Source organism: Schistocerca cancellata, chromosome 2 (genome assembly GCF_023864275.1).
Source record: "Schistocerca cancellata isolate TAMUIC-IGC-003103 chromosome 2, iqSchCanc2.1, whole genome shotgun sequence".
Lineage (NCBI taxonomy): Eukaryota > Metazoa > Arthropoda > Insecta > Orthoptera > Acrididae > Schistocerca > Schistocerca cancellata.
The window spans coordinates 146,066,294-146,081,357 of NC_064627.1; the positions used below are offsets into that span (position 1 = coordinate 146,066,294).

The window sequence follows — 15,064 nt, forward strand, 5'->3', positions numbered from 1 at the left end:
CAGTGTGTAGATACATCCTTTAGGAACAATATTTTCATTTCTCCATATAATTTCCATCCCTCTCGACTGCCTTACGCCATCTTGGAACCAGCGCCTGTATACCCGCGCGGTAAAATTCTGGACCAGCCTGTTGGAGGCACTGTTTGTCAGCGCGCACAAGGGAATCATCTCTTCAAACCTTGTTCCACGAAGAGAGTTTTTCAGTTTCCCAAAGAGATGATAGTCACATGGAGCCAGGTCAGGACTGCAAAGCGGGTGTTTCAATGTTGTCCATCCGAGTTTTGTGATCGCTTCCACGGTTTTTTGACTGATATGTGGCCGTGCATTGTCGTGCAACAGCAAAATATCCTGCTTTTGCCGATGTGGTCGAACACGACTCAGTCGAGCTTTAAGTTTCTTCAGTGTCGTCACATATGCATCAGAATTTATGGTGGTTCCACTTGGCATGATGTCCACAAGCAAGAGTTCTCCGAGATCGAAAAACACCGTATCCGTAACTTTTCCAGCAGAAGGTGTGGTTTATTTTTTCTTTTTTTTTCTTGGGTGAATTTGCATGATGCCACTTCATTGATTGCCTCTTCGTCTCTGGTGAAAAATGATGGAGCCATGTTTCATCACCTGTCACAATTCTTCCAAGAAATTCACCTCCACCATTCTCGTACTGTTCCAAAAGTTCGCTGCATACCGTTTTTCTTGTTTCTTTGTGAGCCACTGTCAACATCCTGGGAACCCACCTGGCACAAACCTTTTTTTAACGCCAACACTTCCAGTATTCTGCAAACACTTCCTTCCCCTTTCCCAACGTAGCGTGACAATTCGTTCACCGTGATGCGTCAGTCAGCAGTCACCAATTCGGTAACTCTCTGCACATTGTCTGGAGTGTGTGCAGTACGAGGCCTGCCGCTGCTAGGACAATCCTCAATATTGCCGTGCCCGCTTTCATCACGTAACCTGCTTGCCCACCGACTAACAGTACTGCGATCGACAGCAACATCTCCATACACCTTTTTCAACCTCTTGTGGATGTTTCCCACTGTCTCGTTTTCACAGCACAGGAATTCTATGACAGCACGTTGCTTCTGACGAACGTCAAGTGTAGCAGACATCTTGAAGACATGCTGTGATGGCGCCACTAACAGGAACAGGTTGAACTAAGTTTGACAACAGGCGGGAAGGATGTATCTACACATTGTAAAACTTTCACACATGCAGAATGAAAACTGTAGTTTTACAAAAATAGTGTGCATTTCTTTTGGAGTGACCCTCGTAGAAACACGATGTCTCCCCTGTACGGGAATAGTGTTAATGGGATGTACGAGTGCAGGTACGATACATGAAGGACAAAATATGGGAGTCTGCGGTTGGCCGTGAGTTGTGCACGGATAGCAAGCACTTAAGGCAATTGCTTGCGTAAAGCGGGAAATCCGGCTTCGAGTCCCGGCCCAGCAAAAATTTTCGCGGTCATCATTCAATTATACAGCTGGAGGTGTTTCATATTCGCAAATGCGAATACGTTTCATGCCTTTCACCTCTTGAATAAGGTCGTCTCTTTGGCATCATTATCATTTATAACTGACCGGAGAAATTCAACAGTTTCAGAGGAGAAATACCCGGTAGAAACCACGAGGCCATTACAAAGTGGCTAAATAACTCCCAGAGAATCGTTCCAAGGACAGCGTACAGCGTTACACGAAGGACTGCCGCGCGGAGTGGCCGCGCGGTTTGAGGCGCCTTGTCACGGATTGCGCTGCTCCTTCCGCTAGAGGTTCGAGTCCTCCCTCGGGCATGTGTGTGTGTGTTGTTGTTAGTATAAGTTAGTTTAAGTAGTGTGTAAGTCTAGGGACCGATGACCTCAGCAGTTTGGTCCCTTATGAATTCACTCACACTCACACACACACACACACACACACACACACACACACATACGAAGGACTGCTCTCAAAATTCGGAGAACCTGCAGCCACAGTCAATTCCCAGAATACATTGCTCTTTCCTACAAGTAAATCCAACAAACAGGTCAGGGATAAAATTAGGGACATCAAAGGATACACAAGGGGGAATGGGGTGGGCAAACAATGGTAGTGACAAGTGCTCCCCGCTACGACTGCTAATGTGACAATGTAAATATAGCGGAAGGCCACGCATATGATTCCCTAGTTAACAGCTGGGAACTACTTAATGTTTTCTCCCGTTCTAAGTGATGCAACATTTTAGAAAAGGCGACACGGCCTACTGCACCATTTTCAAGTGATGTGTCTCTATGAAGTGCGTCAATGCATCGTGCCTTTGAAAAAAACACTGCCCTCGTGTCAATTATGATTAAATTTGACATGTGTACAATAAGGCAGAAGTCTTCCTCACATATATAGAAGAATGTAACACTTATGAAATAACTGCTGTCGAAACGATATCACTGCATAGGGAATTTCCGCAGGTGAGACAGATGGAGACAAGGTGGAAATTATTTGTGCATATGACATGGCTTCGATGGCAATTATTAAATGAAGTGCTAAGGTCTTTTACAAAAACGACGCAGACTCTTGTGTTCTCATAAATATGAGATACATAAACAGGGTTGATATGAGGATAGTAGCCTCCTAAAAGAAACGTGTATTGATGCATATCATGGAGACCTACCATGTGAAAATGACGTAAGAGGCAGAAATGGAGATCTTGGTGAACAAATACATTTAATAACGGTTAATATGGAAAAGTTATTCTTTCTAAACTGAAAACTAATCTTTCATCAGTGTGTATGTGAGATTGATAATTTGTGACAAAAATACATGCCCGATTATCAATTTACTTAAGCGAACATTTTCCTGTGATCATGTTACGTCAAATGTTTATTTTTTATATTATTTCAGCAATTGTTATCTGTTTATATAAACAACAGTTCCTGTCGTTGACATTCGTAAATACGTTCTGACACTGAGTGATGTTGCGTCTCTATCGGCGAGAGAGAAAATACAACCTCTGTGAGATGCAACAATGCGTGGTTAACCACCTCTCGGTTCAACAATGGCGATTACGGTTGCATGTGAGCGCGTGTCAGCCCATAGTAGTTGGAGGAACTCACTGTCTCGGCACCGTCGCCAGTTGTGAAACTGTGAGCTCCCATGCTTGCTTCCTTACTTCGTTGATAGCTTACCCTCTCTTTATCGATTATGGATTAATTAGGACTATACGAGTATAAGCTGTGTTGACTTCACTAAGCACAACAGACTGAGATTTCGCTGCTTTGTTCTACCCGAATGTTAACTTACAGTACAAAAGCTATGTTACGCGATTCGAATAAAATTTCAACATCAAGAATTTCTGCCCATTACATTGTTGTTATTGTTATTATTATTATTGTTATTTACACTTTGTCCAAAATGCGACTGTAGTATTTAGCACACTACTTGGGTACCTTTCGACTACTTCCTCTGATCGACAGTTCACGACCGACCAACCAGTGCTGCGCTGGAGCGCGCTCTAAATCAAGCCGACATAAAACTAATTGTTGAGCCCAGAGATGCTTAGCTGCGCATTGTCGCTCCTCACAGACGCCGTAATTGTTCTCGCATCGATCGAGATGCAGCGACATTGGCGTTACAATGAGGAATCTGAGTTAGTGTAGAAAGAGGGAGAGCGTGTGGAGAGGCGGCATTACAGCTACTCACATGATCACCTATTTGACATCCAGTGCTTTTTGTTTCTACACATTAAGAAGTTAACCTGTACTCATCCATATCTTCCTGGACCTTTGGTAATGAGATGAAAGCTGGGTGCCTTGCGTTATGGCATAGCCTCTGTCGTTTCTTCTCCCTTGGAATCCAGCAAAGAGCTTGTTCAGTCCATCTACCGCTCTACCGTTCATTTGGCTGGCGCCATCCTTCCGCCTGGCTACGAGTCATTTTCATCGCGGCAACAGCTTCTTCTTCCTCTTCCTCCACCACCACTTTCACAGTTGTGATTTGTTGAGCGAGCAGAACAATCCGTTACTTTTCTGCTGAGGAGTAATCCCTAGTGGCATAGATGATACCATTTCCAGCCTTCTGCTACCAGTATGACGGCGGCAACTTCACTTCAGAGTTCAGAGTGTTCTCGTAATGACGTTGAGTAAATACAGAGCTGTTTCACAGCAAACAGACGCCTCACTTGCACCAGTGCAGATAACAGTTTCAGATAAAAGAACAAAGAATGGGGTGTATCAGCTTTTTAAGCTAGCCTGCTTAAGAAACACAGAAAACAGCTACGCAGTGTGTTAAGTGGACGTTCACGCAAGAGCTGCTACTTAGTTGGATGTTATGTAGTGACGTACACTGCACGGAAGTACTTGGATAATGGGAATAGCGCTGAGATCACCAATTGTTAGCTCAATGAGCTTCCAAGGAGCGGCAACACTCTAAAAATTCATATCAGCTAATTAAACCTGTTCCTCTTATGTCTGTGAGTGAAATCTTATGTGACTTAACTGCTAAGGTCATCAGTCCCTAAGCTTACACACTACTTAGCCTAAATTATCCTAAGGACAGACACATACACCCATGCCCGAGGGAGGACTCTAACCTCCGCCGGGACCAGCTGCACAGTTCATGACTGCAGCCCCTTTGACCACTGGGCTAATCCCGCGCGGCTCTAATGTCTGTACACACTCTCCAAATTTACCGGAGATTCTACGAAATGCGGTTGAGCTTCCTAAGCCAATGCAAGGGAAATCCTGACATCCACTTCTCGGTGGTGGAGGAAGCGGTTGACGGATGCAAGAAGCGAGAGTGGCCGGAGATAAGGGGACGCTCCTTTACCAAGGCAACTGCCCCCTAGAAGGGCTCAAGAGAGGATACTTCCTTGTCCTCGAAATGGGGAAACTGTTCCTAAGGCGGATGACCTAGCACTGTCGAAGGTATGAGATGGGGAAGATCAAAGGGAAACTGCTCCACAAGAGATCCGGTGGGTACACCTTGCTTTGCAGAAATGGAGAAGAACTTCTGATATACAATCTTTGGACTGTGATTTAAGAACAAGAATGCTTGTAAAATAGATAAATCCATCCCCAAACCGAATTTTGGTTTGAACACCACTAGACTTTACTAGGCGTGGTCCTATTCACGGTAATGTGTACCGTAGCCAACTTGTGGCGGTGGCTGTCCCTTGTCTTCGAGGTCCCCGTGACTTCGACAAGATAACGAATGACCGCATGTTGCCTGTGTTGTCCCCACCTACCTCCCTAAGACGGTGTTCGACTGTTGCCCGGGTCACCCGTTCTCGAGAGACCTGCACCTAACTCCACCCACTAAGCTGTGGCATAGAGTTGACGCAGCATGAAGTAACGTACTCGTTTAAATGTTATCCATTCTCAGTTCAACTCCATGCCTTGCCAGGTTACAGCCATTGTTGATGACTGTAGTGGCAGCTCTGTGTACTAAAATTCGCTTATGTACCTCAAGACACCTATAAATTAAAAAAACGGATTAGTCCTGTTTTTCTGTATACGATACAAAAATAAGATACTTAACCTGTTTTAATGCTTTTTTTGTTAGTTTTCCTAAAAAATGTATACACAGGGTAATTCCGTGATTATGCTGCAGACTTTCAGGGATGGTGAAGAAAGGTAAATGTATCAGTTTAAGGGACCCTGGTCCAGAAACGACCGAGTCTAAAATTGTAAGCGAAAATCGTTCCGATACCTCTCACAATGGAATAAGTGTACTGGCGCTGTTGTTGCTGAGATTGTGGGGTAGGTAGCTCCCAGATGCGGTGGTATGGACTATAACAAGGAAAAAAGTGCAGTAAACATGGGATCTACTATTCATACCTTTAAGAACTATGAGCACTTTTTCATCTTCGCTACTGTGAAATGTCGCTTCTACTGAAAAAGTGCCTGTACCTCTTCAGGTATGCATTTTAGAACCCACGTTTACAAGACTTTTTCCTTGTTTTGGTTCTTGTACCATCTCTGAAAGTGGTCTACCGTACAACCTTGCCGGCCGCTGTGGCCGAGCGGTTCTACGCGCTTCAGTCTCGAGCCGCGGGACCGCTACGGTCGCAGGTTCGAATCCTGCCGTGGGCATGGATATGTGTGTTGTCCTTAGGTTAGTTAGGTTTAAGTAGATCTAAGTTCTAGGGGACTGATGACCTCAGCAGTTAAGTCCCATAGTGCTCAGAGCCATTTGAACCTACAACCTTAGTAAAGTTTGTAATTCTTTCTTTCTTTCTTTCTTTCGCTTGTGCCTTTTGCCGCAATTAGGCTGGGTCGGCATGGTTAATCGGATTTGGCAACGTTAGTGGATGGGGTGGCCGGATGCCCTTCCTGCCGGCACCCTGTAGCCCCCGGGATGGAATTAGTGTAACCCAACTGTCTGCGAGTAGTGTAATCCATGGAATAGTATGAAAGTGTTCAAATGTCTGCGAGCCGTGTAACTGAGGCGGGATGTGGGGACCAGCCTGGTGTTCACCCAGGAGGATGTGGAAAACCGCCTAAAAACTACATTCAGGCTGGCCAGCACACCGGCCGTCGTTGTTAATCCGCCAGGCGGATTCGATCCGGGGCCGGCGCGCCTACCCGAGTCCAGGCAGCAGCACGTTAGCGCTCTCGGCTAACGTGGTGGATCTTAGTAAAGTTTGTAATATCAGCCCGAAATAACCGTATCTCTGAAAGTTCAGTCTACACTTAACAGGGTGGGCGTGGAAAAAGGGTACCATGTAAACATAAACTAAAATGGGGCTTAGTATTGACATATCCACAGTTTTCAGGGTGTCTAGGCTCATCTTTGACATTCCCAATAAGCTGTAAGTCCATATTTCGTTAAACACAACAACAGAAGCGTCGGGTAATTTTCTGAATGAAACTGAACTATGTAGGTCTTCCAGAAGGATCGATATGTACAAAAAATCATTTGCCTCTCTCTTTATGTCTCAAAAAGGCACGTGCCCTGTTAAATACACACATAACTCAGAGTTTCTTCGTGTGCACGTGCAATTAATCAGATGGCCATTGTCAAATGCAATGGATAAGCCAAATGGTACTACAATTTTGTCATACACAAATGTTTCTCCCGCTACAAAATTTAAAATGTGATACTGAAAGAAAAAGAGGTCTTCAAGTGTCATTGTAGCATACAGCTATCGAGATTTGATCTAGATAAGCTGAACTGAATAGTGAAACTTCCTGGCAGATTAAAACTGTGTGCCGGGCCGAGACTCGAACTCGGGACCTTTGCCTTTCGTGGGCAAGTGCTCTGCCAACTGAGCTACAAGGTTCGCAGGAGAGCTTCTGTAAAGTTTGGAAGGTAGGAGGCGAGGTACTGGCAGAAGTAAAGCTGTGGGGACGGGGCGTGAGTCGTGCTTGGGTAGCTCAGTTGGCAGAGCACTTGCCCGCGAAAGGCAAAGGTCCCGAGTTCGAGTCTCGGCCCAGCACACAGTTTTAATCTGCCAGGAAGTTTCATATCAGCGCACACTCCGCTGCAGAGTGAAAACCTCATTCTGAAAATAGTGTTTGGCTATATTCAGTTCCTAACGACTCGATGAAAACGGAACGTTATAAAAAATGTTCAAATGTGTGTGAAATCTTATGGGACTTAACTGCTAAGGTTATCAGTCCCTAAATTTACACACTACTTAACCAAAATTATCTTAAGGACAAATACATACACCCATGCCCTAGGGAGGACTCGAACCTCCGCCGGGACCAGCCGCACAGTCTATGACTGCTGCGCCTTTGACCGCTCGGCTAATCCCGCGCGGTCGGAACGTTATATATGGCATAATACAGAGCTGCTACTGAGTTTCACCACGCAACACTTTCTAGGTACACGTGTAGACATGTTACACACGTGTGTGCTAAGTCGGATCCAAAGGTATTTTACAAGTCCCCTAATCAAGGGGGAAAATGTACCAATTAAGCAGAAAATCAAACTTATAACAGTTTCCTTAACGACGTTGGTCAACCATAACTGGCTGAACACAGACATATATGGCGAAAATAAATTACTGCTTGCACATTAGTTAACGACATACGCCAAGCAGGTTCTAACGAAGGAAACCTGTGCGCCTCGGCGTTCTCTCGTTTGCACGGCCAACACGACGCGACGCAACGCTCCCCCCGAGAGCAGCTTTCTCCGCTTTTTTCTCGTCTCGTACCGGTCCATGTGACGGCCACTTTCACTCTGGCCGAGACCTCTGCGCGCCTGCTAAGGCCGTGGAACTTCCGAAGAGGCCCGAGACTCACCTTGCTCGGCAGCGGCGTGTTGCTGCGGCGACCGCATCGCGCGCCTGCGCACCAACTTCCAGAGCCGGCGCGCGCCTGCGCGGTAACGACGGCGCACTGGCGCTCTCTCCGAAGCGCTCGCTACGACGTACGTCCGACCGCGGCGCACTCCCCAAGCAGACTGCACTGGTCAGAGCAAACGGCGCGGCGCCGCGTCGCGTGGCGGGCAGCGCTCTCTGTCATAATATCTTTGGCACTGGCTGGCGCGCGAGACAGGAAGTCCGCGCGCGCCTTCGGGTCGGCCAGCTTCCTGCTATTGTAGCGGCCAATAGAGCCCCGCTGCGCGCTCCTTCTCGCCAACTTGTTGCACCGTAACAATTCTGGAACCTGAGGAAGTGTATCGTCCACGCTCGAAACACGTAATGAGGCACGACAGGAAGCTTACCTGAGCAATTCCAACCCAGACTCGTTTTGCGATTTCGTCGCCAAAGTTACAATGAACACTGCAAGCAAAACTGTTGTTGTTGTTGTTGTTGTTGTTGTTGTGGTCTTCAGTCCTGAGACTGGTTTGATGCAGCTCTCCATGCTACTCTATCCTGTGCAAGTTTCTTCTTCTCCCAGTACCTACTGCGGCCTACATCCTTCTGAATCTGCGTAGTGTATTCATCTCTTGGTCTCCCACTACGATTTTTACCCTCCACGCTGCCCTCCAATACTAAATTGGTGATCCCTCAATGTCTCAGATCGTGTCCTACCAACCGATCCCTTCTTCTAGTCAAGTTGTGCCACAAGCTCTTCTTCTCCCCAATTCTATTCAATACCTTCTCATTAGTTATGTGATCTACCCATCTAATCTTCAGCATTCTTCTGTAGCACCACATTTCGAAAGCTTCTATTCTCTTCTTGTCTAAACTATTTATCGTCCACGTTTCACTTCCATACATGGCTACACTCCATACAAATACTTTTAGAAATGACTTCCTGACATTTAAATCTATACTCGATGTTTACAAATGTTTCTTCTTCAGGAACGCTTTCCTTGCCTATGCCAGTCTACATTTTATATCCTCTCTACTTCGACCATCATCAGTTATTTTGCTCCCCAAATAGCAAAACTCCTTTACTACTTTAAGTGTCTCATTTCCTAATCTAATTCCCTCAGCATCACCCGACTTAATTCGACTACATTCCAAAACCGTACCCAAGATATAAGGAGGGGAGGGGGAGTGGAAACTCAGAGTAGTTTCGTGATGAATGGCGATACAGTTTTTAGATTCCACGACAAAAGTTTCTGGCTGCATTTGCTGCTAGAAAGTATCCATTAATGTTCTGCCTTTCTTCAAATTGATGCTGAATCTATGCAGAAAACTTGTTTCTAAGTAAGGAGGGAGGGAGGAGTGTGATGGCAGATGCTCTACCCCGCAACTCGCTGGGTACACCGGAAGTAAAGTCGAAAGTATCAGACGTGTGTTCTATATAATGATAAAATTCAAAGGTTAGTACGTCATATGGTATAGATAGATGCTGAATAATCCGTTCTACATTGTCTTTTGGTACTTAAAAATCCTTCTTAATAACACGTTGTATTGTCGAACTGCAACTGGGTTAGAAAACAGTGGACAACATCGCAGCCATGTGCTTCGTGTCTTTTGCATTAAATCTACTCCACAAACTTGCTTAAGGTATGTATGGACCAGAGATGAATGACGTTCGACCCTCAGGTAAACAGTAGTGTGGTGCTTGTCGCACCTTCCACCTAGGAGTAGTTTCCCACCTTTCGTAACATTCTTTCCACAGTCATTAAAGTATACAGCGTAGTAAATATTTAGACTCAAAACTGAACGGACCATAGGGGATCTAAAACTACTTTGGGACGAGACAACAATGGTCAGAAATCAAATTTTCTAGTGGGACGAGGTCTTCAATGAGTAATACAAGTGAGGGATCTGTATGTAAACTACTTATGTGTCATAGTGGACAACCACCTGCCGCATCAACGTTGCCCGCGCGGGATTAGCCGAGCGGTCTAGGGCGCTGCAGTCATGGACTGTGCGGCTGGTCCCGGCGGAGGTTCGAGTCCTCCCTCGGGCATCGGTGTGTTTGTTTGTCCTTAGGATAATTTAGGTTAAGTAGGTGTAAGTTTAGGGACTGATGACCTTAGCAGTTAAGTCCCATAAGATTTCACACACATTTGAACATTTTCGCACCAACGGTGATGGCGCTGCCTTGACAACAGTCCACATTCGTCTGTGCCTTGTCCATGGGGAGGTTTACGAGCTGTACAGTTAATGTCGACGATGGAGCTCTATTCGTTTCAAAAACTTGAAGACATGCATTTAATGCAGCAGGATGCAATGTCCGCACAGCTTGTATTTTTTCGGGAATCCTTCGCCCAGCACAATGGGCCAAGTGACTGGAAAAAAGCGCAGGTGACTCCAATACACAAGAAGGGTAAAAGAACGGACTCGCAAAATTAGACATGAATATCCCTAACTTCTGTTTGCTCCAGAATGCGTGAACATATTCTCAGTTGGAATATAATAAACATTCTAGAGACAGAGAGGCTTAAGTCCACGAATCACCATTCGCTAGTGCGAAACTCAGCTTGTCGTTTTCCCACATGATATACAGCGAACTATGGATGAAGAGCAACAGGCGGGTGCCATATTTGTAAATTTCCGGAAAACATTTGACACAGTGCCCCATTGCAGGCCGTTAACGAAGGTACGAGCATATGGGATAAGTACACAAATATGTGAGTGGCTCGAAGGCTTCTTAAATAATAGAACCCAGTATGTTAAACTCGAAAGCGAGTGTTCATCAGAGACAAGGGTGTCGTCAGGAGTGCCCCAGGGAAGTGTGATAGGACCAATGTTGTTCTCCGTATACATAAATGAGATGGGCGACAGGGTAGGCAACAATCTGCAGTTGTTTGCTGATGATGCTGTGGTGTACAGTAAGGGGTCGAAGTTGAGTGACTGTGGGAAGATAGAAGACGACTTAGACAAAATTTCCAGTTGGTGTGGTGAATGGCAGCTAGCCATAAATGTGGAAAAATGTAAGTTAATGCGGGTGAGTAGGAAGACCAAACCTATAATGTTCGGATGCAGTATTCTTAGTGTCCAGCTTGATACAGTGAAGTCATTGTAATCTCTGGGCGTAACGTTACAAGACGATATGAAATGGGACGAGCATGTCAGAACTGTGACAGGGAAGGTGACTGGTCGACTTTGGTTTATTGGGAGAATGTTAGGAAAGAGTGGTTCACCTGTAAAGGAGACCGCATGTAGGACGCTGGTGCGACCTATTCTTGAGTATTGTTCGAATGTCTGGGATCCGTACCAGGTCGGATTCAAGGAAGATATCGAAACAGTTGAGAGTCGGGCTGCTAGATTTGTTACGGAGATGCTTCGAACTCAAATGGGAATCCCTGGAGTGCAGGCGATGTTCTTCTCGAGAAACAATATTGAGAAAATTTAGAGAACCGGCATTTGAAGCTGACTGCAGAACGACTCTACTACCACCAACATACACATTCGGCGTAAGGACCAAGAAGATAAGATATGAGAAATTAAGGCTCATACGGAGGCATATAGGCAGTCGTTTTCCCGCCGCTCTATTTCCGAGTGGAACAGGAAAGGAAATGGCTAGTAGTGATACAAGGTACCCTCCGCCATGCACAGTACGGTGGCTTGTGGAGTATCTATGTAGATGTAGGTGGAGATGAAGCGAAAACACATTACACTCTGCGATCTTTAAGTATCCGGATACTCCTATGTAATGCGGGACTGAGCACTTGATGTCGCGACAGGCGGACCAACCATTATAAATGGCGGCAGGGAACACTGCCAGTAGAGAAGCAGTACTAGCAGAGTGGATAGGTCAAGAGGGCTCAGCGACTTCGAACGTCAACTACTCATTGGACGTCAACTAAGTAACACCTCCGTCAGGGACGTCCGAACCGTTGTAAAGCTCCCAAAGTTGCCATTCGGTGATGTGCTTGTGAAGTGGAACGTGACGAAAGAGCCACAGCTAAAACCAGACCAGTAATCACGAACAGAGACCATCGAACGTTGCGAAGGATGAAGGTAAAAAAATCGCATGAAATCAGCGGAACCTGTGAGGTACGAAGTGCTAGCATCAGTCCAGTTAGTAGGGAATTAAAACTGGATGGTCGAGCAAGCTCCAGATAAGCCACACATTTCTGTACTCAGTGGTAAACGACGCTTCAGGTGGCGTAAACAGCCACACCAGTGGACAGTGGACGATCGAAAACGAATGATTTAGGGTGAGGAATTACGCTGTATCCTGTCGCAACCCAAATGAAGGCTTTGGGCTTGTCGAATGCTATGACAACATTACTTGGCATCATGTGCAGAGCCAACAGTGGTCCTCTTATTGGGCTTAATAGTTTGTGCACAATAATACTCCTGGAATGGAACTGCCGTGACCCGAGTCCCGACCTGAACCCAGGGCAACACCTTTGGGATGAGTCAAAATGTCGACTTACCTTCTCTGGCATCAGGTCCTGGCGAAGAATGGACTGTCATTCCTCGACAGACATTGAGGCACCTCACTGAAAGTGTATTCAGCAGAGTAGTTTGTGTTTAACGTCCCGTCGACAACGAGGTCATTAGAGACGGAGCGCAAGCTCGGGTTAGTGAAGGATTGGGAAGGAAATCAGCCGTGCCCTTTCAAAGGAACCATCCCGGCATTTGCCTGAAACCATTTAGGGAAATCACGGAATACCTAAATCAGGATGGCCGGAGACGGGATTGAACCGTCGTCCTCCCGAATGCGAGTCCAGTGTGCTAACCACTGCGCCACCTCGCTCGGGTATTCAGCAGAGCTCAAGCCATCATGTAGTATAGGGTCGAGGCACGCCGTAATAATTGTTACTAATACATGTCCGGATTCTTTTGATGAGGCAGTATTTTTAGTCAGTACTAGTTGTTCAGCAGCGTTCTTGGCATGCAGACGAGTTCAGGTGTGCGTGTTTCGATATCTTCGGGTTGGAACGGCACACATTTCGATACAATGTTCAGTTTAATTATTCGTGGCGTTGTTGAAGTGTACCGTAAGTTTCGGTGTGAAATGGTTCAAATGGCTCTGAGCACTATGGGGACTCAAAATCTCAGGTCATCAGTCTCCTAGACTCAGACCTACACTTGACCTAAGGACATCACACACATCCATGCCCGAGGCAAGATTCGACCTGCGACCGGCCGGCTTTCGGTGAGAAGTAATTCGCTATGTGTTGTGGCATGCGGTACTTTTCTAAATCGAAGTGTATCTCGAACTGGTTTTTGGAGAAGGAACAATACCAATAACAAAAAATTCATTTTGTGGTCCGTTGTTATTTGTTGTCAATTAAATCCTTCATTGTCGAATCGTAAGATGCTTCTGAAGCAACACGCGTGATTAGCCGATTGTAGAATCTGATTCGGACAGGGAAGGATAATCTACTGCAGTCAATAATATACACTCCTGGAAATTGAAATAAGAACACCGTGAATTCATTGTCCCAGGAAGGGGAAACTTTATTGGCACATTCCTGGGGTCAGATACATCACATGATCACACTGACAGAACCACAGGCACATAGACACAGGCAACAGAGCATGCACAATGTCGGCACTAGTACAGTGTATATCCACCTTTCGCAGCAATGCAGGCTGCTATTCTCCCATGGAGACGATCGTAGAGATGCTGGATGTAGTCCTGTGGAACGGCTTGCCATGCCATTTCCACCTGGCGCCTCAGTTGGACCAGCGTTCGTGCTGGACGTGCAGACCGCGTGAGACGACGCTTCATCTAGTCCCAAACATGCTCAATGGGGGGACAGATCCGGAGATCTTGCTGGCCAGGGTAGTTGACTTACACCTTCTAGAGCACGTTGGGTGGCACGGGATACATGCGGACGTGCATTGTCCTGTTGGAACAGCAAGTTCCCTTGCCGGTCTAGGAATGGTAGAACGATGGGTTCGATGACGGTTTGGATGTACCGTGCACTATTCAGTGTCCCCTCGACGATCACCAGTGGTGTACGGCCAGTGTAGGAGATCGCTCCCCACACCATGATGCCGGGTGTTGGCCCTGTGTGCCTCGGTCGTATGCAGTCCTGATTGTGGCGCTCACCTGCACGGCGCCAAACACGCATACGACCATCATTGGCACCAAGGCAGAAGCGACTCTCATCGCTGAAGACGACACGTCTCCATTCGTCCCTCCATTCACGCCTGTCGCGACACCACTGGAGGCGGGCTGCACGATGTTGGGGCGTGAGCGGAAGACGGCCTAACGGTGTGCGGGACCGTAGCCCAGCTTCATGGAGACGGTTGCGAATGGTCCTCGCCGATACCCCAGGAGCAACAGTGTCCCTAATTTGCTGGGAAGTGGCGGTGCGGTCCCCTACGGCACTGCGTAGGATCCTACGGTCTTGGCGTGCATCCGTGCGTCGCTGCGGTCCGGTCCCAGGTCGACGGGCACGTGCACCTTCCGCCGACCACTGGCGACAACATCGATGTACTGTGGAGACCTCACGCCCCACGTGTTGCGCAATTCGGCGGTACGTCCACCCGGCCTCCCGCATGCCCACTATATGCCCTCGCTCAAAGTCCGTCAACTGCACATACGGTTCACGTCCACGCTGTCGCGACATGCTACCAGTGTTAAAGACTGCGATGGAGCTCCGTATGCCACGGCAAACTGGCTGACACTGACGGCGGCGGTGCACAAATGCTGCGCAGCTAGCGCCATTCGACGGCCAACACCGCGGTTCCTGGTGTGTCCGCTGTGCCGTGCGTGTGATCATTGCTTGTACAGCCCTCTCGCAGTGTCCGGAGCAAGTATGGTGGGTCTGACACACCGGTG

The 15,064-nt window shown here is 47.0% G+C and overlaps 1 protein-coding gene across 4 annotated transcripts in view; it reads right to left on the reverse strand.

Moving 5' to 3' along the window:
- LOC126161440 (phosphoinositide 3-kinase adapter protein 1) overlaps window positions 1–15,064 on the reverse strand; it is a 486,142-nt gene that overhangs the window by 100,227 nt on the left and 370,851 nt on the right. For 2 of the 4 annotated variants that reach the window (XM_049917241.1, XM_049917240.1), the window contains exon 1: window positions 8,213–8,351. The exons of the other annotated variants lie outside the window; for them this stretch is intronic. In XM_049917241.1, the coding sequence (XP_049773198.1) occupies window positions 8,213–8,249 (37 nt within the window). In that variant the 5' untranslated portion in view covers window positions 8,250–8,351. Of the gene's footprint in view, window positions 1–8,212; window positions 8,352–15,064 lie in introns of those variants that run through there. 4 annotated transcript variants of the gene reach the window in all.